This window comes from Molothrus aeneus, chromosome 3 (genome assembly GCF_037042795.1).
Source record: "Molothrus aeneus isolate 106 chromosome 3, BPBGC_Maene_1.0, whole genome shotgun sequence".
NCBI lineage: Eukaryota > Metazoa > Chordata > Aves > Passeriformes > Icteridae > Molothrus > Molothrus aeneus.
In genome coordinates this window covers 108,285,427-108,309,579 of record NC_089648.1, presented here as the reverse complement: position 1 = coordinate 108,309,579, position 24,153 = coordinate 108,285,427, and the positions used below count along the sequence as shown (strand labels likewise).

At 42.4% G+C, this 24,153-nt stretch overlaps 2 protein-coding genes across 2 annotated transcripts in view; both read left to right on the top strand.

The window, feature by feature from the left end:
• The first annotated feature begins 9,469 nt into the window (after window positions 1-9,469).
• LOC136555066 (zinc finger protein 607-like) lies at window positions 9,470-15,715 on the top strand. The gene is made up of 3 exons (XM_066547594.1): window positions 9,470-9,550; window positions 9,788-10,384; window positions 11,014-15,715. The coding sequence occupies exons 1-3, from the start codon at window positions 9,484-9,486 to the stop codon at window positions 13,653-13,655; spliced, it is 3,306 nt and encodes a 1,101-aa protein (XP_066403691.1). The 5' UTR covers window positions 9,470-9,483; the 3' UTR covers window positions 13,656-15,715.
• Window positions 15,716-17,177: 1,462 nt separating this feature from the next.
• CDC5L (cell division cycle 5 like) overlaps window positions 17,178-24,153 on the top strand; it is a 31,838-nt gene continuing 24,862 nt past the window's right edge. Inside the window, exons 1-6 of the mRNA XM_066547593.1 lie at window positions 17,178-17,445; window positions 20,364-20,467; window positions 21,284-21,445; window positions 22,271-22,398; window positions 23,228-23,327; window positions 23,411-23,629. Coding sequence (XP_066403690.1) covers window positions 17,401-17,445; window positions 20,364-20,467; window positions 21,284-21,445; window positions 22,271-22,398; window positions 23,228-23,327; window positions 23,411-23,629 — 758 coding nt within the window. The 5' untranslated portion in view covers window positions 17,178-17,400. The remainder of the gene's footprint in view (window positions 17,446-20,363; window positions 20,468-21,283; window positions 21,446-22,270; window positions 22,399-23,227; window positions 23,328-23,410; window positions 23,630-24,153) is intronic.

Here is a 24,153-nt window from a genome sequence, read left to right as displayed (position 1 = left end):
GATTTTAATCCTGCCCTGACAGACATTCTAAGAAACACAAGAAACCTGTAACAAAGGATGAACTGAAACATATGGTCTCAAATCTTGAGTTAAGGCTTTCCACTGTGTTACATTCCCCTTGTTCCCATAACTGCCAAAACTGAAATTCCTCAGAGCATGCAGTGGTCATAAAGCCTGCTTGCTATTTAAAACAAAACAAAGTATTTTAGCTGTCCAATTTTAATATTATTTTCCCAAAGGTTTTTTAATTACCAGTTCCTTCCTGTAGAAACATAACCAGGACAATGATGTTATTAGCATTTGGATGATCTGGGTTTGACTGTGAAAGTCACATCACACTGACCTGGCCAACACAGTGAACATGAGTTTTCCCCTCATTTGGTGCAGAAAATTGTAGGTACCTGTAAGGCTTTTCTGGTAAGGCAATAATGTGTCCTCTGAAGCACTCTGTGGACTCTAAAAGAATAATTTTTCCCAGATGCTGAAAAGGATGTTGGGGCAGTGGGGTGAGTAAAAGTATAAGTATTGCAAAAGCACCCATAATGCCACAAAAATAAGACAAATACTTAAACTCTTCTGTTTAAAAACTATAATAGCTTTTCAAGTTATTTAATTATTAATTAATGAAGTTTCAAGCTTCAGTTATACAACTCAATACTGAATTTTCTCTTAATAGTTTTCCTTCAAATAAGCAACATCTCTGCCTGCCTGACAGAAAGGAAGAACATCCAGCTTTTACCCCAATTTTTTTTTTTTTGTCTATCTTTAATTCTTACACAGGTACTTTCAGCTCCCTCTTTATCAGAAATGATTTGTTTAATCTACCAGACTTGCTACTGAGATGCAGCCTCAAGGTGGTCAAAGGCTGAAAGGACAGAGATTACATGTCAGGGAGTGGGGATTGGATGGGGAGGCTCCCCTTTGTAAACCACAGACCACTGGCAGCCTTGGAGGAGATGGACAAAGGGATTAAGTACGGATTTCTATGATGATGAAGACTATGGACTAGATAAACCAAAGCAGAGGAGACTCAGGTACCAAGGGAAGGAAAATTCTGTTAGGAGTAGCTCATGCACGGCTTTTATGACCAGGTGAACTGCTGTATTGGTCTGTGGCTAACTTTGGTCTGCCAGCTCTGCTGTGAGTGCTGACCTTTGACAAAACATTGACAATAAAACCCAGGAGAATGATGTTATCCTAAATTGTGGCACCCAGCTGCTAAATAATTGTATGCTGAAACTCTGGGGTTTCAAAGCCCATTGAAGCCAGTGGAAAGATTCCCTTTGACCTCAGTGAATCATTCTCAAGTGGAAATGGAGCTCCAGTTCCAGTGGCTGGTCTCATCTCCACGCAGACTTGTCCTGGGAGAGATCCCATATCAGCCATGGCCTTTGCTGGGTGATAAAGCCATTGCTGGTAAGGCCAAATGTTGTACCCTGAAGTCAGGAGGGGATGAGTTCTCCAATCCCATCAGTCACCTGCATCTCAGCTAATCCCCCTCTGGCCCTCTAGTACTCAATAAGGAGAAATCAGCATTTCATCTGCAACTCATCACTCCAAAATGGACATCTAAAATAGGTCAGATGACTCACATCTAAATTCCTGCTTCTTCCCATCAACAATAAAGGGAATAAAGCCTGAAGTAATTTTCTCAGATTCAAACATGTGGTTGGAAGAATATCACTCTAAGTATCTTCATTAGACTGGCTTTGAAAATGTTGTCTTTTATAGCTGATTGCTAAATCCAACAGCAAAGTCAACACAAGATCCTAATGGAGACAGGTTCAGATGAACCCAGTAGGTTTTGAGTTGCCTTTCATGAACTACAGAGCTTTGCCTCGATAGGATTTTATATTACCAACTATTTTATATTACCAACTACCAAAATATTCCAGTGACAAGACAGACTTTGATGTACCCTGCTCTGGTTACATGTTCTGGATCAGAGGCCCAAAATGGTGTTATGCACATTATAAATATAATAACAATAAATGGACAAGAGGCTTCAAGTTATTGCCACTAAGGAGTTCTCAGAAAGCTCTCATCCCACTGGTGAACAGAACAGGGCGAAATTCAGCACCAACTTCAAACCTAAATGGTTATGGCTATGGTTATGGACATGGCTACGAACATGGCTACAACAGTCCAGACTCCCATTATGCTTAGTAGAGAATGACTCAATATAGGCAATGGAGACAAGAAATCAGTTGTCTAAGTAGAGGTATTTAATTTAAGACTGACTTGGACAACACATTTTTGGCTGTAGAAAATCCTCTCCAAATCAGGAATTTGGCCTTCAAGCTCCAATGTAGTCACGACACAAGAAAAGCCACCTAAAATAAGGTAATTGCTGATGATTCTCATCTACTAGAAACTGCCCACGTGGTTGCCCAGCAATAGCATCCTTACCTGGTTCTTATCCTGACAGGATACAGTGTGATGAGCTAGGCCATGTCCTAAGCCTCTAGAACTGTTGTGTCAGGAGAGAATCATTGAATTACAGAATTGTTTAGGGTAGAAAAAACCTCTAAGATCATTGAATGCAATCATTAACCCAGCACTGCTCAGCCTGTCACTAAACCATGTCCCCATGTGCCACAGCTACATGTTTTTTAAATTCCTCCAGGGATGGTGACTCTACCACTGGCCTGGGCAGTCCATTCCAATAACTGATAACTCATTTAATGAAGATTTTTTCCTAATATCCAATCTAAACTTCCCCTAGTGCAACTTGAGGCTGTTTCCTCTTATCCTATCACTTGTTCCTTGGGAGCAGAGCCCAACTTCCACCTGGCTGCTCCTGTCAGGGAGTTGGAGAAAGTGGGAAAGTCCCCCCAGAGCCTCCTTTTCTCCAGGCTGAGCTCCTTTCCCAGCTCCCTCAGCTGCTCCTCATCAGACCTGTGCTCCAGACCCTGCCCCAGCTCTGTTGTTCTTCTTCAGACATGCACCAACACCTCATCCTAAGATTAGAAACAAAACAAAATAAGCTTTGAACTAGTAATTTAATTTTAAAGTGAAGTTTCTCTCTATATATTTAGTATTTAAAACAACATTTTTCTAAATGGGCAGGAAAGGTTTTATACTTGTGGGTACGTTCGTTCACACTGAGAATAAAAACATACTTTGAAACTTTGACATTTGCCATGAAATGGAAATGCTGAGTTTCAGACAGCACAAGAAAATTCAGTAATGCCCTGCAAAGTGTTCAAAATCTTTAGCACAACCAAACCCATAAAGTGGCTCCACAAGAGGACATGTGAGTACCACTGCCAGTCTTTGTTGTGCCAGTCTGATCCCCTTCCACCAGATGTTTCTGGGATGACAGTCCAGACAAATTACCTCAAACATAACAGACCCCTTGAGTATTTGAAAAACTCTATTCAGAATCACAGCTTCTAACTTGGCACTTACCTCAAAATATTTCTGACTGTCAGCAGCTATTAAAAACAAGAATAACAATGGTTATTTCCATAATAGCTGTATTTTGAATATATTCAGAGCACTTTGTGAACTTAACAGACATATATGAGATGTATGGATTCATAGCATCTATCAGGGAATGCAGACCTGTTTGGGCAAGATCTGGATTTCTGTTTTTTAAATATTCCATAAAGAAATACAGATAAGGAATGAATTCAGACAAGGAATGAGATTCCTGAAGGTAGGAACACCTGCCACTATCCCAGGCTGTTCCAAGCACTGTCCAATCTGGCCTGGAACACTTCCAGGGATGGGGCAGACACAGCTTCTCTGGGCAACCTGTGCCACGGCCTCACCACCCTCACCAGGAAAAATATAAATATAATGCCTTTAGACTGCTCAGTCACCCTGGTAGTGATCCTACTTTAATGAGAAATCCATACCACTTGGTGAATGTCTCAATCACTTCCAATGTGCTGTGTAACTGCCACTTATGCAAGGCAAAACTACAGGGACAAAAAACATTGTTTTGCTCTTGCTAAAAGTGCAAAAGTACCTAAAATATTTTAGGATGGAATAATCTAAGCTGGAAGGAAAATACAAAAATAAGCTAGGAGGGACGTGACATGTTTAACTGAGGAAAAGGTTGCAAACACAAAAAGCTTTGGCTTCTCCTTTTCCATAATTTTTCATTATTTTCAATCTTGTCAGCATGAATAATATTGTTGATTTTTGCTGGGATTTAGAAGCAGCTGCAGAATACAAAACAAAATTGAAAATCAGTTGAAAGGTCATTAATCTATTTTGCTTTTAGCTGAAAGACTCCTCCCAGCTGCAGACAAGTAACCACACTGACTATAATTCCATAAACTACATCTGATCACCATATAGTTCAGGTTTTGGGGGATTTTTTAAGAAATCTTTTGAAACACACAAAAAGTTACTTGCATGTTATAGCAAACATCTTTTTAGATGGCATCATGAGTGCCAGAGCTCCTCATCTGATTTTGTACAGGCACTAATCTTCTCTGCTCATTCCTTCTGTTTATTTCTGTCCTGGGAAATTAGCCCTGGCCCATGCTAACTCCTAAACTGTACCGGAAATTTTGTTTGCCTGGATCCAAGTCAGAGTCACCTGGCTAGGGGAAGGTGCCCCTAATCACCCAGTTTGGGAGGGTAGAAAGAATTCACAATAGGGCATGACCAGATCACACCAAAAGGCCTCCAACCTGCAGAAAAGCCACACAAAATCATAGAGTCATAAATGGTTTGGGTTGAAGGGACTTGAAAACTCATCTTGTTTCAGCCCCTGCCATGGACAGGGAAACCTTCCACTATCCCAGGTTGCTCCAAGCCCTGTCCGACCTGGCCTTGAACACTTCCAGGGATGGGGCAGCCACAGCTTCTCTGGACAACCTGTGCCAGGGCCTCACCATCATCAGATGGAAGAATTTAATGCAAAAACCATGTGAAAAAACATCTAAACAATCAATTAACATCCAGTTAAAAGTAAATAGAAAATTCTCTGTTTTGACTGAGGCACCTTTGCCTTGCTCTAAAAAAAAAAAAAATTAAAAAAAATTATTATGTTTTCAGGTTGGTCTTAAACCTTGTGCCTAGGAAGCACCTTTTCCACAAACTAATGGTGCTGTTTTATCTTACCTGGTGTGGATGTGTTATTTTAAGTTAATTTAAGTCCATTACGGATACAGAAAAACCAAAAAGAGACCTTTTATTGTTATTCACATTCAGACAACTGAATTAAACTTGCAGCCAATATTATCAATGGAGTCTAGAGACAGTCAAATGGAGCAGGCAAACTGAAACTGCATTGTCTGAATAAAAACCTTACACACTCCACTGAAGAAAACTTCACCCAGATGGTGAATCATTAAATTCCTGCCACTAAGCAAACACCCTTCCCTTCACCTGTGGGTTACCCAGCAACTGGCAATTTGGCAGCAATACACTTATTTTTATGATTAACCTTGTCAATCCAGAGGCACTTGCTTTCCCAAAGAGCTGACCTTTTCCTACATGTTGTTTTTGACAAGCAATGGATCATTATTCTCTGTTACTGTCAGTATTTTAATGTTCAGTTTTCAAATTTTTATAGAAGGCAGAGGCACTAACACCCTCTGTTAAGATTTTGCTATGCTGGAACTTTCAAGCCAAAATTTCCTTTGCCACATTTGTTTCTCTCTTAAATGGCAACAAACTCCATAACTCAGTTTTGGGCTAACTTTGTTTAGACCAATGTGGCCTCATAAAAAACAGTACTTTTTGATTCAGAAGTTCTCTGTCTTTCACATCAGAAAGGCACAAGAGAACTTCCCCATCCCTGGAAGTGTTCAAGGTCAGGATGGAAGGGACTTCGAACCTGGTCTAGTGGAAAGTGTCCCTGTCCATGGCAGTGGAGTTGTAGTCATTTAAAAGGTGCTTCCATCTTAAACAATTCCACCATTCTATGAAGAGAAAAAGAGCAAAATCAGTAGAATGGACCCTGCTCAATTTGCCAGAGAAAAGGCTCTGTATTCCCAGGTTTTCCTGAGTTTTACCTTAGATATATTTGTCTCCAGATTAAGGGAAATGCTGCGTATGGCAATAAACCAAACCCTGCTTCCAACACTGAGAGCTGAAAACATATAAGAGCTCTGCTCTGTTCTCTTATAGCAAAGTGAAGAGCTTGAAACACTCTGCAAACAATAGGGATTTTCACAAATCTGAAGAAAAAACAGGAATGGAAATCAAACTTCCTGGCTCCTGTGCCCTAACCATAAGACTGAATTTTGTTCCTAGTCTTGCAGTTTCCACAAGTTCAAGGTAAACTTAGTGATAAGGAGATCTGCTTGGGGCAGAAGGAATTGGAAAGAAGAGCGTGCTGGGATTTTGTGTGACTCTCAATCCTCAGCTGCCTCTCTCTGTGGGCATTTGGTGTGAGAAGGCTCTGTGCCTAAGTGCTGCTCAGCTCTTTGTCCTCACTGATGTGTTTTCTTCTCTTCCCTCTGGAGCAGACTTCAGTGGAGCTGTTTTCAAAAAGGGACAAAAGAAAAAAAAGAGTCAATGGCAGTGTGAGAAAGAGAAAAACAAACCAGCAGGTTTTACAGTAAAAGAATCCATTTAGTTACTAAGCCTTGATTTGTTACTGCAGCATCTGGGCTGTTAAAAAGCTCCCAGCTGAAGCTGGGCTGAGCAATCCTTCTGGAGATATTTCCCTCTTTATATTAGCTGACATTGATCAATAACTTCATTTGCAACATATCCAGACCCTTTTCTATGCTTTTCCAGCTGGATTTGTATTCAGCTACCACTTCTCTTATTGCCAGACCAAATGCACTTACATTATGCACCTACACAACTTAAGTTTCCCAGGAACAATTCTCTGACTCTCTCTGGTCTAAAAGTGACATTATCTTTTATCCCTCAACTTTCAGGCTTTTTGTTCAATATTTCCAGCTTGACTTTTTGTTATGTGCCCAGGCTTGTAAAGTGAAGGACACTGATGTAAGACCTTACAAAATTACTGGCACAGGCCCTTCCAACCTACAGGATTAAATGCAAGAGGATAAAACCCACTTGCAGTGACTACACTCTCAAGTTACACTTTTTAGGTCAATATCTTATGTTAGTTGAGGTAACTCTGTGCCTCCATTCTGGCCATTAAAATGTCAAAAATCCACACTTCAAATAATCACAATTTATTGGGATTCCTTCAATTTCTCATAGTATCTAATATTCCACATAATCACAGAATGGTTTGGGTTGGAAGAAACCTTAAGTATCATCTCATTCCAAGCCCCTGCCATGGCCAGGGACACTTTCCACTAGACCAGGTTGCTCCAAGTCCCGTCCAGCCTGGTCTGAAACACTTCCAGGGATGGGGCAGCCACAGCTTCTCTGGGAAACCTCTGCCAGGGCCTCACCACCATTAGAGGGAAGAGGGGTTTTTTTCCTAATACCCATTCTAAATCCACCCTCTTTCATCTTAAAGCCATTTCCCCCCCCCCTCCTATTCCTTACAAGATACTTTCCACAACTTTTTTCATGCAGGAATGTGGGCATAAGCACAGTTGCCAGTAGGTTCAGATCACTCCATTGCAAGCTGAATTTGCAAAACAAATAGTCTGTTGCTTTAAGAAAAAGAGTAGAAAGAGCCACTTTTGAAGAAAAAGGCTTGGATTGACATATTTGTAAAGTTTTCACAGAATTTTGCAGGTTTTCTAGTGAGGCAGATATCTTTCAAAGGAGATTATTTTAATGTTAGAGAGAGAAAAAAAAGAGAAATTGCCAGTATTTCCAGGTTCTTTCCTTGCAGAGCCGTGGCTGCAGAGCCATCTTGTGGGGGAGACTCAGAAAGTTCTGCCAGAAGGAGACTTTTTTATTTTGGTTTTTTTACATGTTGCTTGTTCAGGCAGCAAAATCTACACAAGACATGCTGCTCACCCCAGTATCTGTTTCACTCACCTTGGAGCACCAACAAGTCTTCTCACTCTGTAGAGATTCCCAAACTCCCTCAGAGCTGAAACACAGAATCCAATATTCCTCTCACCTGTTCCTAATTCAATACTCCCAGTTAGGAGGATTTTGGAAATGCTCTTCCCTTGAGCCTTCATCAGTTCTACTTGAAAATAAAAAGATGCCACCTAAATTTCACAAACTGAACAAATGTTCCTACAAATGGTGCAGCTCCGTATACAAGAAGTGCAAGGCTCTGAAATTAAGGCAGATAATTGGTTCCATGATTTTTACTGGGGGAAGAAGACAGGGAATAGGGAAAATTCCTCTCTTTGGGAGCGGCTAAACATTCCACCCTCGTCTGGAGACACCACTACTGAGTACTGAGCCTGGAAAATGGAAACTGGGAATCCTCTAGCAGTGCAGAATGTGGGATCACAGCTGGGGGTGGGGATAAAATAATCTCAGGAACAGGGTGCTGGGAGGATCCCTGGGATGGCAGGACAAGGAACTACTGGAGAGGCCACAGAGATGATGAAGCCTCTGGAGCATCTCTCATGAGGAGAGACTGCAGGAACTGGGCCTGGTTAGTCTGGTGAAGAGAAGATTGAGAGGGGATCTCAACAATTTGTGTAAGTATCTCCAAAGCAGGTGCCAGGAGGATAGTGCCAGGCCCTTTACAGTGGTGCCCAGCAATAGGACAAGGAGAAGTGGCTGTAAAATTGAACACAAGTTCCACCTAGACACAAGGAAGAACTTATTTACGTTGAGGGTGACAGAGCACTGGAGAGGGCTGCCCAGGGATTTTGTGCATTGTCCTTCTCTGGAGACATTCCAAACCCACCTGGACACATTCCTGTGTCAGCTGCTCCAGGTGACCCTGCCTTGCCAGGGGGTTTGGACTGGATGATCTCCAGATCTCCCTTCCAGCCCCAAGCCACAAAATTACAGAATGGTTTTTGTTGGACACGATCTCATAGACCATTCCAACCACCCTGTCATGGGCAGGGACACCCTGCATGTATATAAATTTATAGATGTATATAAAGACCTACATCTCTATAATGTAAATATGTCTGCACACAAGTTCACGTATTTTCCACTTTCAGCCCGAACAGCCAAGGAGAACAGGATGAAACCAAAGGTGCCCTTTTATATGTGCATGAATTTTGTGACTCCTGCCTGCAATTATTTTGTGATTCTTTCTGTACCCAGCAAGGGAGTCCCTTATTGTTGGTACAATTCCAATTCCGATCTTAAGAGTATGATTGGTACTAGCTGAGATCTAATTTTACAGGAAAAGAAGTAACAACCGATCAAAATTGCTTAAACCGGGAATAGGTTTCGCAGAGCATTCGAATAATTCTGCCTAGGGCTGGGAGCTCCCTAGCCCAGGTGGGTGATTAAATGAAGTTTTAAAACCACTTATGAGCACGTTGAAAACTGAATTTTAAGGCGTATTTCAAAGTCTCGAGTCCCAGCCCACACATTCCTGAGGCCGCGCCCCCTCCTTCCCCCAAAGCCGGGAGGCGCCGGCGGCGCCGCCCCCGCCCCCTGCGCAGGCGCGCCCGGCCGCTGGTTCGAGTCCCGCGGCGCAGCGGCCCGGAGATGCCGACGGAGCTGGGAGTGGCGCAGGCGGGCGCGGAGCGGATCCCGCCGCCGGCCGCCGACAGCGGTAGGTGCTGCTGGTCTGGGCAGGGACCCAGCGCGGCTCCCGCGGGAGCGGCGGTGCCCGAGGGACCGCGGACAGTGGGGACGGCGGGAGCGGGGGGAATTGGCGGGCCCGCCGGGCTGTGCGCATGCGCACTGGGCATGCGTGGGGATGATGGTGGACGCGGTGCCGTCAGGTGTTTCGGGGGTTTTGTGTTTTTTTGGGGGGAATTGCGATATTTGTGTCTGCTTCTCCTCGCAGAGCCCGAGGTGTTTGAGATTGTGCTGCCAATCACTGTCTTGGTGCTGAGCGATGAGGATTTTCTCCAGGATGATGATAGTGACCAGGAAACGTCCATTCCCGAAGTGGAGCAGGAGTTTAAATTAAACAATATTTGCCTAAGAAATGAAGTGGAGCCTTCAAATGACAGCAGCAGTGTAGGCAATTGGGATGCAAACAAGACTGTTTCAAATGAAGAAAATTGTATTAAGTACTCCGAAGAGAAATGGCTTGCTGACAGTGTGTGTAACACATCGAAATTATCTTTAAGTGATGTCCATGATGCAGACACGGATAGATATGGTCCAAATTTCATGTTACCTACATCATCTTGTAAAACAGAGCTTCCAGAGATAGTGAAATGCAGTGATGGAGAAGATTGTGCTGATGATGGCTTTCGGGGGATTCCTCCTCTCCTCTCCTCTGCTGACAGTGACAGAGCTGACACTTTGGAGACATTGGAAGTGGCACTCAAACATGAAGAAGAACCTGTCAGTATTGCAAGTGTTCTTTTTGATGGCAGTCCACAGACACAAGCAGAACTCCACAAGGAATTTGAGATAATTGTTAAAATGGAAGGTAATATATTAATGAGATTATTGCAAGAGTTTAAGAAATACGGGAAACCTCAAGTTTTTGAAATAAATAAATGTATAGAAAAGCTATGAAATCAATTTCTTTTAGAGTAAGTATTTTGAATTAGATTCATAAATGCAACAGAAGGAGAATATTGCCTGGAGTATGCTCAATTCATTCACAGACTCCTGTGAAAGGCAGTGAAACTACAAAATTTTGTCATTCTTCTCCAATGAGAACAAGGGTGTCCTTTCATCAGGGAAGTGTTCTCAAAATAAAAATGCAGAAAAAGCCTGGTATTTGTGAGAATGGAGCATTAGAAAAGTTTGGTGTTAGTACTTGGATAGGAATTCTGCCATGAAGGTGTTCTGGATGTGGTGTTGTCTTGTGAAATTCAGAGTCTTGAGTGAAAATAGTAGGAGAGAAGGTGGCTTCTAACTAGGAGCAACATTTCAATGTTGGGGGCAGAGGGGAGCTTGAAGAGAGGCATTAGGGAAAAAATTGGAGAGAGGAACTAAGGAAGCGAAGTAATGAAGAGCAAGCAAATCATTAGGCAATTTGGAATTATTACTATTAATTAATAATGAATATTTGTGATTGTATGAAATGTAACTTTTTATATCTCCTTGTAGATTCTGATTCCTCAAAGAATGGAGATGATGAAATTGATTACAGGGAAATAAGCAAATTTGAAGATGAAACTCTGAGTTCTCCTTTGGAACATGGCTTGAAAGAAGAACAGAAATTTACCTACAATTGTCCTGATCCATTTCTTAATGAATGTTCTACTTTTAAGGAACATCTAGAAGATGTAGGGAAACCTGACATGAATGCTTCTACTTCTGCTGAATCAAATACTACTGGAGAGCATATTTACAAGATGTTAACACCATTCCCTAAGAAAAGATACCAGCAACAAAAAGTTGTTTCTTCTCATGCAAGCCCAGAAGAGTTCCAGAGCCAGCAAGAAGGTTTAACATGGCTGAATGATGGTGTGACCATCACACCTCTTCCTAAAACATCTTGTTTTGCAAAGGAGAATGAAAGATCGAGTTCCAAGTGCAGGTTTTGTAGTTCTGTGTTTAAATGCAGTGCACACCTGAAGAAACATATTTATTCAGCTCATAAAGATAAGAAAATACATAAATGCTGCTTTTGTAAAAAAACTTTTTTCTTTTCTTTCAATCTTAAGAATCACCTTAAATTTCATAAGAAGATTGCTAGATTGCAAAAGGCAAGAAAAAAAAGAATAAGTGCGAGGAAAGGGAGGCAGAAAGGATCTGAAGGAAAATCTGAGACCAAGAAAAAAGAAAGTAAATATAAGAAATTTTTCATTAAGATTGAAAGGGACTTTACACCTCTGGATGTGCCAGTTAGCTTTTCCTGCCGAATCTGTTTCTTTGTTTCATCCAGTCCTAGGAGTTTTATACATCACATGAAGGGACACAAGGAGAGACCACCTTACCAGTGCCCTCAGTGTGATTATTCCTGCAGCAGCTTGTCCTACCTGTTAAATCACATGTACTGGCATGCTGGCTATAAGCTCTACCAGTGCAGGTTCTGCACCTTTTTTTCATTGTATTTTGCAAGCATGGTGAGGCACAGCCACGTCCACACAGGGGATAAGCCATATTGCTGTGAGCTCTGCCAGGTAGCATTCACCAGCACCTCAGGGTTGGAGAGACACAGGAGGACACATGCAAAGACAGAAACATGCCAGGCACAGCAACCCAACTGCCTGAGTGGGAGAAAGAGAACTGAAAATCCTCCAAAGAATTACACATGTGATGAATGTAATCTGGAGTTCTACACCAAGGGACATCTCGGCTTTCACAAGAAATTTCATGAACAGTTAAAGGCTGATGGTTACACGAGTCAGAGCAATAAATACAGTGCAAGCACAAAAGGCAAAGCTGATGGTGATTCTCCGGGACATGTTTCTCGCTCTCTTTTTGGTAGAGAAAATGATTGTCTGGGTAGGGGAATCCTGGCTTCAGAAGTGGAGTTTGAGCAAGAAGGTGATGTGTGGGACAATAAGAAAATATGCCCTGGAAAGAAATTCCTTGAAAACAGCCAAGGAAGCAACAGCTTGGCTGTTGCTGGAAACAGATCAGAAGTTCCTCGGACCTCTTACCAAATGGACACCATCACTTACAAAGAGGAGCCTTTCTTCAAGTCAGAGACCTCTCATTCACAAGTGCAAGATAATGCTTCATTTCATAACTTTGTGGAAAACTTGGAGGATAGACATCCTTCTAATTTAAATACATTCCAAACATACAGATGCCAGCACTGCAGTTATGCTACTGCTGTTCCTAACAACTTCAGGCTGCACCTAAAGATACATACGGATGAAAGACCATTCGTGTGTAAAGAGTGCAATGAGACATTTAAAACATCAAACCATTTGCAGAAACACAGCCTTCTTCATGTGAAAAATGGAGAGGAGTTTGGAAGTTGCCTCTTTGCAGAGAGGTGTTTAGAGAAACTTGAATTGCATCATGAAGTCCAGAGAGGCACATACCCAGAAAGGGATTTTGATTCCTGCAAAGGCTCAAACAGCTCCTTGCTTGCTTCAGAAGTTTGGGGAGTTCAGCAAGGTGTTCAGAGGGGCACAGCAAATGATGTGCAAGCACAAAGTCAGCCACTATTATATCAGTGTTCAGAGTGCAGCTATGCTACTGGCATTTTAAGCAACCTGGAGCTGCACATCAGAACTCACACAGGTGAGAAGCCCTACAGCTGCCCCGTTTGTCAGAAGAAGTTCCGTACTTCCAGTCACCTGAAGAGGCACAGACTCACACATTTGAACGTGGGGCATTTCAAGTGCATGAGCTGTGACTACTCGACCAACAAATGGCTGTCCTTGAAGCAGCACCTGGCTTCGCACACCGGGGAGGGAACCTCCTCTCCTGGCTGCTTCTACGAGCACAAGGAGCTGCCTGTCAAGACATACAGGTGTGAGGAATGTGGCTATTGCACAGCCCACAACGGGAACCTGAAGCTGCACCTGAGGATCCACACGGGGGAGAAGCCGTTCCAGTGCGGGCAGTGCTCCCTGGCTTTCCGCACCTCCAGCCACCTCAAGCGCCACTGGCTGACTCACCTCAAGCTGCACTGCAGGAGGTGCAGGTACTCCACGGTGGATAAACAAGCTTTCCAAAAGCACATTAAAACACACAAAAAGAAGTACAGGTGTGCAAAGTGTAATGTGGTGCTGCCCACCAAAAAACTGCTGGAGAAGCATAAGCAGCGGCACGACGTTGGAATGTGAGGTTGAGAATTGGAAGCTGCTGCTTGGTTTTGGACAGGTTTGCATGTCCTGAGTTTTTCATGGCTTTATGTTCCTTTGCTGTGCCCAGAACAATGGTTGGTAATGGATGCATGCAGCATTTTGGTCAAGAGAGTGACACTTGGGGTACTGGTTTGCTGCAGGTGTTTCTGGGAACATCAATTCTAGCACAGGCTGTGCTGAAGATCTTGGAGACACTTTTTCATCCCTGAGTAACTGCTTCAGTAGAGGTCAGTTATTTTGGCCAGTGTTCATCTGTGTTTAAGCAGTTATTCTGCACCACTTACTTTCTTGTAAAAATTTAGTAAGAAAAAAAAAATCTCTTTTGTAACTGAAATAATGTGAAACAGGAGGGAAGGAAGGGCATGTTATATTTTCTAGTAATAACTTTTCATATAAAATTATCAGTGCATCAGGAGGCTAAATGCTACCTCCCATCTGCTGAAAGTTGCCTCCTTTACTCCCAGGTGCTTTTGCAATACTTGTAAGAGGGAAGAAAATAGTATCTCACCAAATTACAGAAACAAAATATGCATGTCATCACTGGGTAATTGTGATACTGAAATGTTTGACATGTGTCTGTATATATAAGATGTTTATTAAGCTGTTACCTTGTCTGTAGTTTTGATATTTTTTTGAGTAGTCCAACAGAAATGGTAATGTCCAGAAACATCTATTTTATGATACTGGGAATCTTTAAATCTTCAATTTTATGTGAATGTCTAATGTTAATCTAGTACAAAATGCCTTACCTTTTCTCAGGTTGGTTGTTACTGTGTTGTTTGTTAAAATAGATGAAACACTTTTCAAATGACTTCTGTTAATATGAGCAGTTGCTAATAATTGTTAATGCTGTTTAGTTACATTGAAGACCTTCACAGTATCTGAAATTAAAATTAGTTTAAGAACTTTACTCTTAGTCTAAAATATCGTGTGTAAGAACCATTGTACTATGCAGCAGTTGGTGCAGGGTATGGTGAACCCAGATGGATGCTGCTTCCAATTTATATTCAAATCTAGACAAATCTTTGTTTGTTTTGGAGTTATGCAGTGCTAGGAACTCTTTGAGTGTGGTAAGTGGTTTTAAGAACAGTGTGTTATCCCCTTGTGTGAGGAAAGACAACAGCAAAGGCCTGGTGCAAACTGTCCCAATGCTACAGCTCAGTCCACGGAGCAGCACAACAAACCTGTGGTTTAATTTAGAGAATGTAAATGTGGAACTCAGTGCTTTTTTTTCTGCTTCTGGATGTGTGTCTTTCTGTAGAAATACGGATGTCTTGTAGAGTAACATAGGAGACAGGTTGGGAAGGGCTGCCCAGAGAGGTAGTGGAGTTCCCCTCTTTTCAGATATTTAAAAGCCATCTGGATATAATCCTGGAAAACCAGCTCTGGGTGGCCCTTCCTGAGCAGGGGCTTGTCTTCCAGACCCCTGCAGCCATTCTTTGATTTGGAGGACACTTCTCCAATAATGGGGTTGAAATTCAAGGACAGATGAATGTATTTAAGGCCAGATCAGCAAAGACATTCAAGTGATCCAGTTCTTTGCAGCTTCAGTAAAGTCAGACAATATCTAGGCCTGAACCATGGTGATTTAGACCTTGGAGCCACCTAATCCAGTTGTGAGAAAGAAGAATGTTATCCTGTATGAAGAAAGAAAAGCATTTCTGGGAAATATTAATGGTTACTTAAGCGTGGAGACGTTTTTACCTGTGTTATGTTACAACTCTGATCATTGATTTGAAAAGAACAGGTACAAAGAGAAAACAAAAATACTGAAGGAATTGTAAACCTCTCTATTAGGTGAGACTAGAAAGGCTAAATCTGATAGAGCACTGTTGTTTAAAAGCATGGTGTACACCAATGATGAAAACAGCCTGGTTTAGGGGGATAAATTAACTGCAGTAAATTTCTGAAAGAGTTTGTAAATGTGAGTTTTTTCAAGTTTTAAGTAAGAACAAGAAGGTACTTTCAGTTAGAGCTTGATTTTATAAAAATAATTATTCCTAGCCACTGCCTCTAATAAAAATAAGCAGTTCAATGACTCCTGATGTTGCTTTCTGTTCCTTATGCACTGCACTGGATTTTTGGGGTTTCAAAGGTATTCTCAGTCTGCTAAGTCAGTGAAATTTAATGGTTGAGGCATATTCAGTTTCAAATAAGACATGGGCTGCTGTTGGAATTTTTTTTTTGGTAGCTAGAAGTGTAATTTTTTTTTTATTCCTGCAGTTTAAACAAAAATCAAAGCCTTTCCTAAATCATGCTATGAAGTGTCCTATTTAAATCAAAAAGGTTTCATAATTTTCTCCATGAACATATCCTGAATTTGGACAAAACAAGGAAATGTAACAAGACAAATTGAGCAAAAGGCTGTCATTTCACGTGCTGTGCATCTGCTAATTAAATGAATACAAGTTAGACTTGTAAATGAACAGTAGTGAGTGAGACCTGTATGGTGTGGTGGTGCATCCTCCTGTTTGGGCCACACTGTGGTCTCAGAAATGCTCATTAGCCTTGACAAGTTGAGCTTATCTGAAACACTGTCTGCTCCCAGGAACTTGGCTGGCTAAGGAGCTCCCTGGGTTTTAAGAGCCTTTGGGAACTTATTTTTCTTACCCAAATAACCACCCAGGAAGAACAACATTTTTGGTTTTGAACTTGCAGAGAAATTTATCAACCTAAATTGCAGCCACGGTGGAAAATTGCTATGAGCAAAGCCAAGTCTGTTGTGACTCTCGAAGCAGGGGTATTTTAGACCTGCGTCTGAGCTCTCCAGACTGCAGCGAGCTGAGGCCAGCACCTCCCTCTGAGTGGAGCCTCTGAGCCACAGAGCTCCCAGGTTGGATATCCCTGGGGGACCACAGCTGAGGGACAGTGACGTCCTGAGCTGAGATCCCCACTCCTTGAGACTCAATCTTTCACCTGTTGAGAGTGACATGAGTACCTGCCTATGAAAATTTCCCAAATTCAAGTATGTAGCTTATATACACTCCTTTGGTGTGTGTGTGTTAATATGAAAATGCTCTATCAATGTTGCTCTCTTGAAGAATCATAGAATAGTTTTGCATTGGCACCTTAAAGATTATCTCGTTCCACTCCGTGCCATGGGCAGGGACACCTTCCACCATCCCAGGCTGCTCCAAGCCCCATCCAGCCTGGTCTTGGACACCACCAGCGATGGGGCAGCCACAGCTTCTCTGGGCAGCCTGTGCCAGGGCCTCACCACCCTCACAGCCAAGAATTTATTCCACACATAAACGCATGGGGCTTTTTCCTGAAATTAACAAAATACCTTGGGAACACTGGGGAGATGTGATTTCTTTCCGCCGTCCCTTTTGCGTCCCCTGGGGGAATTTGAAGAGTTTAATGAACGCCCACAGTTCCTCCTTTCGGCGCCGCCCGGGCCCCTCCGCCGTGCGCTCCTCCGACCGGCAGGGGGCGCTAGCGCGGAGCGCCGCCTCAGGACACGCGGGGTGGCTGCGCATGCGCGAAGCGGCCGGACCCGCTTCCCTGGAGGAGCAGCGGCCTCACTTCCCTTGGAAAAGCCGCCGGACCCGCTTCCCGCTTTTCTGGCAGAGCAGCCGGCCCCGCTTCCCTCGTCCCCGGCATCCGCCGCAGCTGAGGGCGACCGTGCGCCGTCTCGGCTGGCCCCGCTGACACCAGTGGCGCTCCCGCCCCCTCTCCATTCTCTCGCTCCAGGGGTTCGTCCCCCCCTCCCTTCGCCGCCAAGATGCCGCGGATTATGATTAAAGGCGGCGTATGGCGGAACACCGAGGTAAGACTCGGCGGGGTTCGAGCCCTAGTCCCCCCTCAGGGCCGGGCAGGTGTGGGGGGGGTGGGGGAGCCCTCACTGGTGCGCAGGCGCGGGAAGGGGGCGGGTGGCGTGTGCGCCTGCGCGGGGGCTCCGGGGTTGGGGTATCCCGGGGCAGGGTCGGGGCTGCCGGAGCCGCTGTGCCGGGACATCGGAGGGGTTGGGAACTACAGGAGCGAGGGCAGGGAAGGGTCTGGAGCACAGGTCCGATGAGGAACAGCTGAGGGAGATGGAGGGGCTCAGCCTGGGGGGATTCTCTGGCTCTCCACAATTCCTTTACAGGAGGGTGGAGCCAGGTGAGGGTCGGGCTCTGTACCCAGGCAACAAGTGACAGGACAAGAGGACATGGCCTCAGAATGTACCAGGAGAGGTTTAGGTCGGACGTTAGGAAGAATTTGTTCGCAGGGAAGGATGATTAAGTGTTGGAATGGGCTGCCCAGGGAGGTGATGGAGTCGCTGTCCCTGAAGGTGTTTAAGGAAAGCCTGGATGTGGCACTGAGTGCCTCATTGACATGGTGGTGATCAGATGTAGATTAAACTCAGTGATCTGAGAGGTCTTTTCCAACCTAAATTACTCTCTAATTCCTTGGCTCTGTGTTGGGTGCATTCCCCAATAACCTGTACCTTCCTCCTTCCAGTAGGCAAAGGTCACAAGGTCACATTGGTGTTTTATCCCTTGGGCTGCAGGTTGGGAAGCTCAGCCATGTGTGTATTGTGTCCTTCTGCCCCAGAGGAATTGTTCCCACTGCCCCTGGAGTGGAAGCATAGGCTGTGCTGTGCTTGGAGATGTCCTTCTCACAGGCTAGAGTGTGACCTGTACTGCATAGGCAGGTTTCTTATGCCTAGGGGAATGAGGCAGCAGGAATCTCTTGCCCTTAAAGATATTTCCAAATGTGGAAATGACAAAGGCAAAGTCATACAATTTTTAGGATTGGCAAAGACCTAAGGATCACCAAGTGTCCAGCCATCAACCCAGCAGCACCACCATGTTCACCATTTAACCTGTCCTTAAGTGCCACATCCATTGGTTTTTTATCACTTCCAGGAATGGTGACTCCAGTACCACCCTGAGCAGCCTGTTCCAATGCTTTAGCACCCTTTCCATGGAAAGAAAAAATCCTAATAACTAATCTAAACCCGTGGTGCAACTTCAGTGTGTTTCTTGTCAATGTGTGTGGCCTCTTCATCTGCAGCCTCAAGAATCCTGTACACAGAAATTACTGTTCCAAAAAAGAATAACCTCCCTCCAATTCTATCACAAGCTTTTAGAACCACAGGTGGTCATGAAAAAGAAATAAATAACATGAGAAATCAAGGATGTCAGTTTTATTAGCTGCATGTTTAAAGCAAGAGGATGTACCTGGCACTGTGCAATACAGAATTCTGTCACTGCATACTGTTAGCACCAGGCACGTACATGGTTCCAGGAAACAGTGAGGAAAAAGTAATAGAAGATAAAATGTGCTGTATGTGTTTTTAAGCACTTGTGCTGTATCAGTGGTGTGCCAGGAGGCAGCTAAATTTGGGGTCAGCAGAGGACAGGAAAACTCACATTGTCTTCACCCCATTCTTAGGATCTTCCATACTTGAAAAATTTTGGTGACAGCTGAAGAGAAAGAGCAGTGCATTAAATGGAATCACAGAATATCCTGGGTGGGAAGGGACCCACGAGGTCCATCAAGTCCAGCTCCTGCACAGAACACCCCAAAAACCCCACCTGTGCCTGAGAGCGTTGTCCAAATGCTGCTTGAACTCTGGCAGGCTCAGGGCTGTGGCCACTGGCCTGAGGAGCCTGTTCCAGTGGGCAAGTAGATCCCTAGTTCACCAGGCTTTGTGTACCAGAGATAAAAGAGATGTTGGATTTTCTTTTTGTTTTTAACATTTTGATTACACATACAGCATTAAAGACAGAAAGAATCAGGTGATACCAGGTCATTCATAAAATGACCCATTACAGGCAAAAAAACCTGTTCATGTCACTGGTACAGCTCCTGTGTGCCATAGAGCACCAAGTAAGTTAAAAAAAAACACACAGGGGAGGATTTATTGTTTATTTCAGAACAGTAATCACATGAATTGTTGCCTGTAGCAGCTCAAGCCAGATCAATAAGCTCACAGTTAAAGCTATTGTTCCCTGGGAAGTGTCAGTGGAGACAGTGTCAGACTCACTGAGCTCTCACTGGGTACAGGAGAGGGACATCTGTGGTTGGCAGGGCTGTAAGAATAGTTTTAATGCATTTAAAATACCACTTTTTCTGAATAAACCAGTAATAATGAACCCATCTATCAAGAAAGGGAGGGAGGGATTGATGGATGGATTGACAGACAATTGATTGCAATTCTGGCTTTTGATCAAACTCAGTGCACGCTTCATTGTAGGTGAACAACCTGCCTCCCAAGCTGAATCTATTACATTTTTATTCCAGTTGTATTGAAATGTGAAAAATAGATAATTTTATAGTATTATTTAAAACAAGGAGCCAGGAATATCTGCCAGTTTTACTTTTTTCCAGTTGTGATGTCATTACCAGACAAACACTTCCTTACCTCAGTTGCTGTCCTTGAGGGAAGACGTACAGAGCCTTTAAACACTAATGCATTAGAGAGCATTGAAAATAATCATATGGGAAATTCTGTTGTCTGTATGAAGTTTGGAACAATAATCATGTGTCTATTTCATTTAATCTTTATGGATTTCATTGACCTTTGAAATACAAATCCTCATTTTTCTTGAGAATAAAATGGAACAGAAGTAGCAGTGTTATGGTGTGTTATGCTGTTTCCTCTGGGACAGCCCATGAAATTTACCGTGTTCTCCTTTGTTTGAGCTCAGACTTTCTGTTTTGCAGTCCATAAGAGTATTTATTTATGGTTTTTTCAAGGATGAAATTCTGAAAGCAGCTGTTATGAAATATGGCAAGAACCAGTGGTCTCGAATTGCCTCATTATTGCACAGGAAATCAGCAAAGCAGTGCAAAGCCAGATGGTGAGTGAGAGGTGCCTGGGAATATGACCTTCATAATTAGTGGAAATGTAGGAAAAAATGTTACCACAGACTAACTTATGCCCACAGACCAACAACAGTTTTAACACTGTTTGATTTTATCATGGAAACTTCAAATTCTTGTTGCTTGAAAGTAGTTGAAAAAAAAAATAGCCAGATTTTCTGTTTGCCAGTGACTGCAGTGTTAGCAAATGCAGGATCAGTTTAAATTATGAACATTAGTTTTTCCCTTTATTTAAACACATTTTAATCAGTGGATATTGCCAAGGAAGTAAAATTGTAAGATACTAATCTCTCTTATATATAATTTTCTAATTTCATGTAATGGGAGTTTGGCTTGAGAGTAAACATTAAGAAATTGCACTGTGAAATTTAGTATTTTTTGAAAAATAGGAGCTTTATACTGATGCAAATACTGATGCAGCATAAATGTATTTGAGAATCAGACTTGCTTTTTTCAAGTACTGAACTACACATATTTAATAGAATACTTATCGTAGAGATAACAATACTGGCACAGTTGGGGATTAGTAAGATAATTGTTGAAGGCTCCAGACCAAACAATTCTGCCATTTCTCTATCTTTGATAGTTGCAACTTTTATTTTCAGGATTAATTCTGTGACTCTTTACTTTGCCAGAATAGAGATGGGAAAAGGAAGAAGAGGCAATATCTGTATGAAAAGTACTGGATAAATAATACATTTTGAAGCTCAAATACATATGTCATGAAAACCCTCTTGAAGACAAATCAAGGAATAACTTGGATCTGTCATCCTTAATTTTTTCCCTTACTACAGGTACGAATGGCTGGACCCGAGCATCAAAAAGACAGAGTGGTCTCGGGAGGAGGAGGAGAAGCTGTTGCACCTGGCCAAACTGATGCCAACCCAGTGGAGAACCATTGCCCCCATCATTGGGAGAACTGCTGCACAGTGCTTGGAACACTATGAATTTCTGCTGTGAGTTTCTGCTTGCCTAGAGGAAAGTCTAGCCAAGAATACCCAAAAAATCTGTGGAGTTGTAGCAGTGTGTCATTCCTTTCTCTTTTGGTAAATTAGGGTGGTTTCAAGTTGACTGAGTCCTTTTGTAAGCAAATCTTTAAAGATTGTTTTCAGTCACTTGTGTCTAGCTTGAAAGAAGCTCCTGGAACCTGGAGAGCAGCTTGGATAGAGATAGGTGTATCTCTTCTTGTTCCTGGTCATTCTGGCTAAGGGATTGCCTAGATTTATGCTTTTATTTGGCTGTTTGGGCATTTTTTGACTGGCTGATCAGCAGGAGTGGGTATGTGAGAAAGTGAAGAGAGATAAAACATGTTGAAATGGCTGAATGTGCAGATACCATCTCTCCTACAAGGGGTTTCTTTTGGCCACGAGAAGAGAAAGAATGTGATGTTTTCCCGTGTGAGCATTCTTAATTCTGGTGTAATTGGTTGAGTAGAAAAAACATCATATAAAACTTGATTTTTTAATTTTGTCACACTGCTGGAATTCTTGTTTTTATTATTAAAGATTACCTGAGGCAATTTCTTCACTAGTTGTATTAGTGTTGTATTTTATATAATATGTTATTGTTGTAATGTAATACTGTGTTGGTTTCTTTCTCTTGTCTTGTTTAAGATTATGGAACTGTACCACATTTGTGAATTGTATGACAGATTTACTGTATAGTACAGAGCACAAGGGTACTGCTTTATCATCAGTCTTTGGAGACATTTAAGGGGTGGTTATTATGAGTCTGGGGGAAAACAAAGAGCTGGAAAACAAACACCTACAATGTGTTTTTAGGGACAAAGCTGCTCAGAGAGACAATGAGGAAGAAACTGCTGATGATCCTCGGAAACTGAAACCTGGAGAAATCGATCCAAATCCAGAAACCAAACCTGCCAGGCCAGATCCCATTGACATGGATGAAGGTGAGTTAGGAGTGTGTTTTCCATTTTTGACAGAAATCTGATCTGTTTGATTTTTCTGTTTACACAGCCATTGTACCTTGGTTTCTTTTTTTTCCACCACCACCCGGTCATTAATTTACTTGTGAATTTTGTCTTATTTCTGTATCTGGCCAGTCAGTTATACTTTTCCAGTTTTTCTTTTCTTGATGCATTTTTTGCCTCCTTATCTGTTACCATGACTGGCTGTTCTTTACTTTGACAACTGCTCTGCTCATTTGCATTCTGTATCTTCATCATTTTCCATCAGCTCACACCTCTCAGATGAACCCATGCTGAAGCACAGGACTGCCTGACTTCCTTTTTTTTCCCTTGCACAAAGCAATGTTATAAACTCAAAAGTGCACATTGTTAAAATTCCATGAATGGACTGTTGGTGTTTTCGATCAGTCACAGGTTCACAAAAACAGCACTCTCGGCTCTGGAAGTAAATGCAATTAACAAGTTCTCAAGAAAATACTCTCAGATAAAGATGTAAATGAAGTTTTACTTTGGTCAGTTGGCCTCTTTATGTAAATATTTTGATTTGGTGTTGATACTTATTGATAACGATTTTCAACATGAAGCTTTTTTTCTAAAAATCTTCTTTTCACCTGGCCAGTGATTCAGTAAATACATTGGAATAACTTGGAGATTAGCAATGACACAGAATGCCTGTGATTGATTGATTGATTGATTGATTGATTGATTGATTGAGCTTTTAAAGACGGTTTTCTGATTTTAATGTCACCTTTTTCCTGACTCTCATCTTTTAAGTGCAGATTCACTGCTGTATTTATTTGTGCTATTGTAGATGAGCTTGAAATGCTGTCTGAGGCTCGAGCACGTCTGGCAAATACACAGGGAAAGAAGGCCAAGAGGAAAGCCAGGGAGAAGCAGCTGGAAGAAGCTCGGTAAACTTGCATTTGGTTTCATATCCTGGGACTTCTTTTCTTTACTCTACACTTGAAATCATGTGGTGTTACTGTTTCTTTAGACGTCTTGCTGCTCTCCAGAAAAGACGAGAACTTCGCGCTGCTGGAATTGAGATCCAGAAGAAAAGAAAAAAGAAGAGAGGTGTGGATTACAATGCAGAAATTCCATTTGAAAAGAAGCCTGCCCCTGGTTTTTATGATACATCAGAAGAAAATTATCAGTCCCTGGATGCAGATTTCAGGAGACTGCGTCAGCAAGACCTGGATGGAGAATTAAGATCGTAAGTGTGTGTTGGAATAAGAAGTGAACAGCAGGGAACAGCATATTTAAAAAAAAAGCAACCCATATGTCTGTGTGTTAAGTCCTGGAAACATAATGTGGGTGGGAAATGTATTTTCCATGGGACAGATAAAAGTGCAGGTGGCCTCTGCCTTTTCAGCTTTTTGTGGTTTGTCTTTGCAGAAGGTCTAGTTCACCTATTGTCTGTGATCACCTCTTTTCTTTCCTCTAGTTCACCTTTTATCAGAATAATGTTTCTCACACATATTCTTGCTCTTTAAGTTGAAATGTTATTTTTTGAGATTGTATTTTTTAGCAGTTTATTTGTTTGTGTATTTAGTGTCCTTTAAATAATAACTTTATAATGATTGCTTATAGGAGTAGATTTGTAGTATTGCTTCTGATGGAGTTGTTCTTAAGTTGGTATCTTTAAATGCTTAATTTCTCCCCATCCCCCCCAAAAATCCCCAAAAGTGTAGTTGACAAGTTAAAGGCCACTCTTGGGTACATACTTAATTGTGCAGT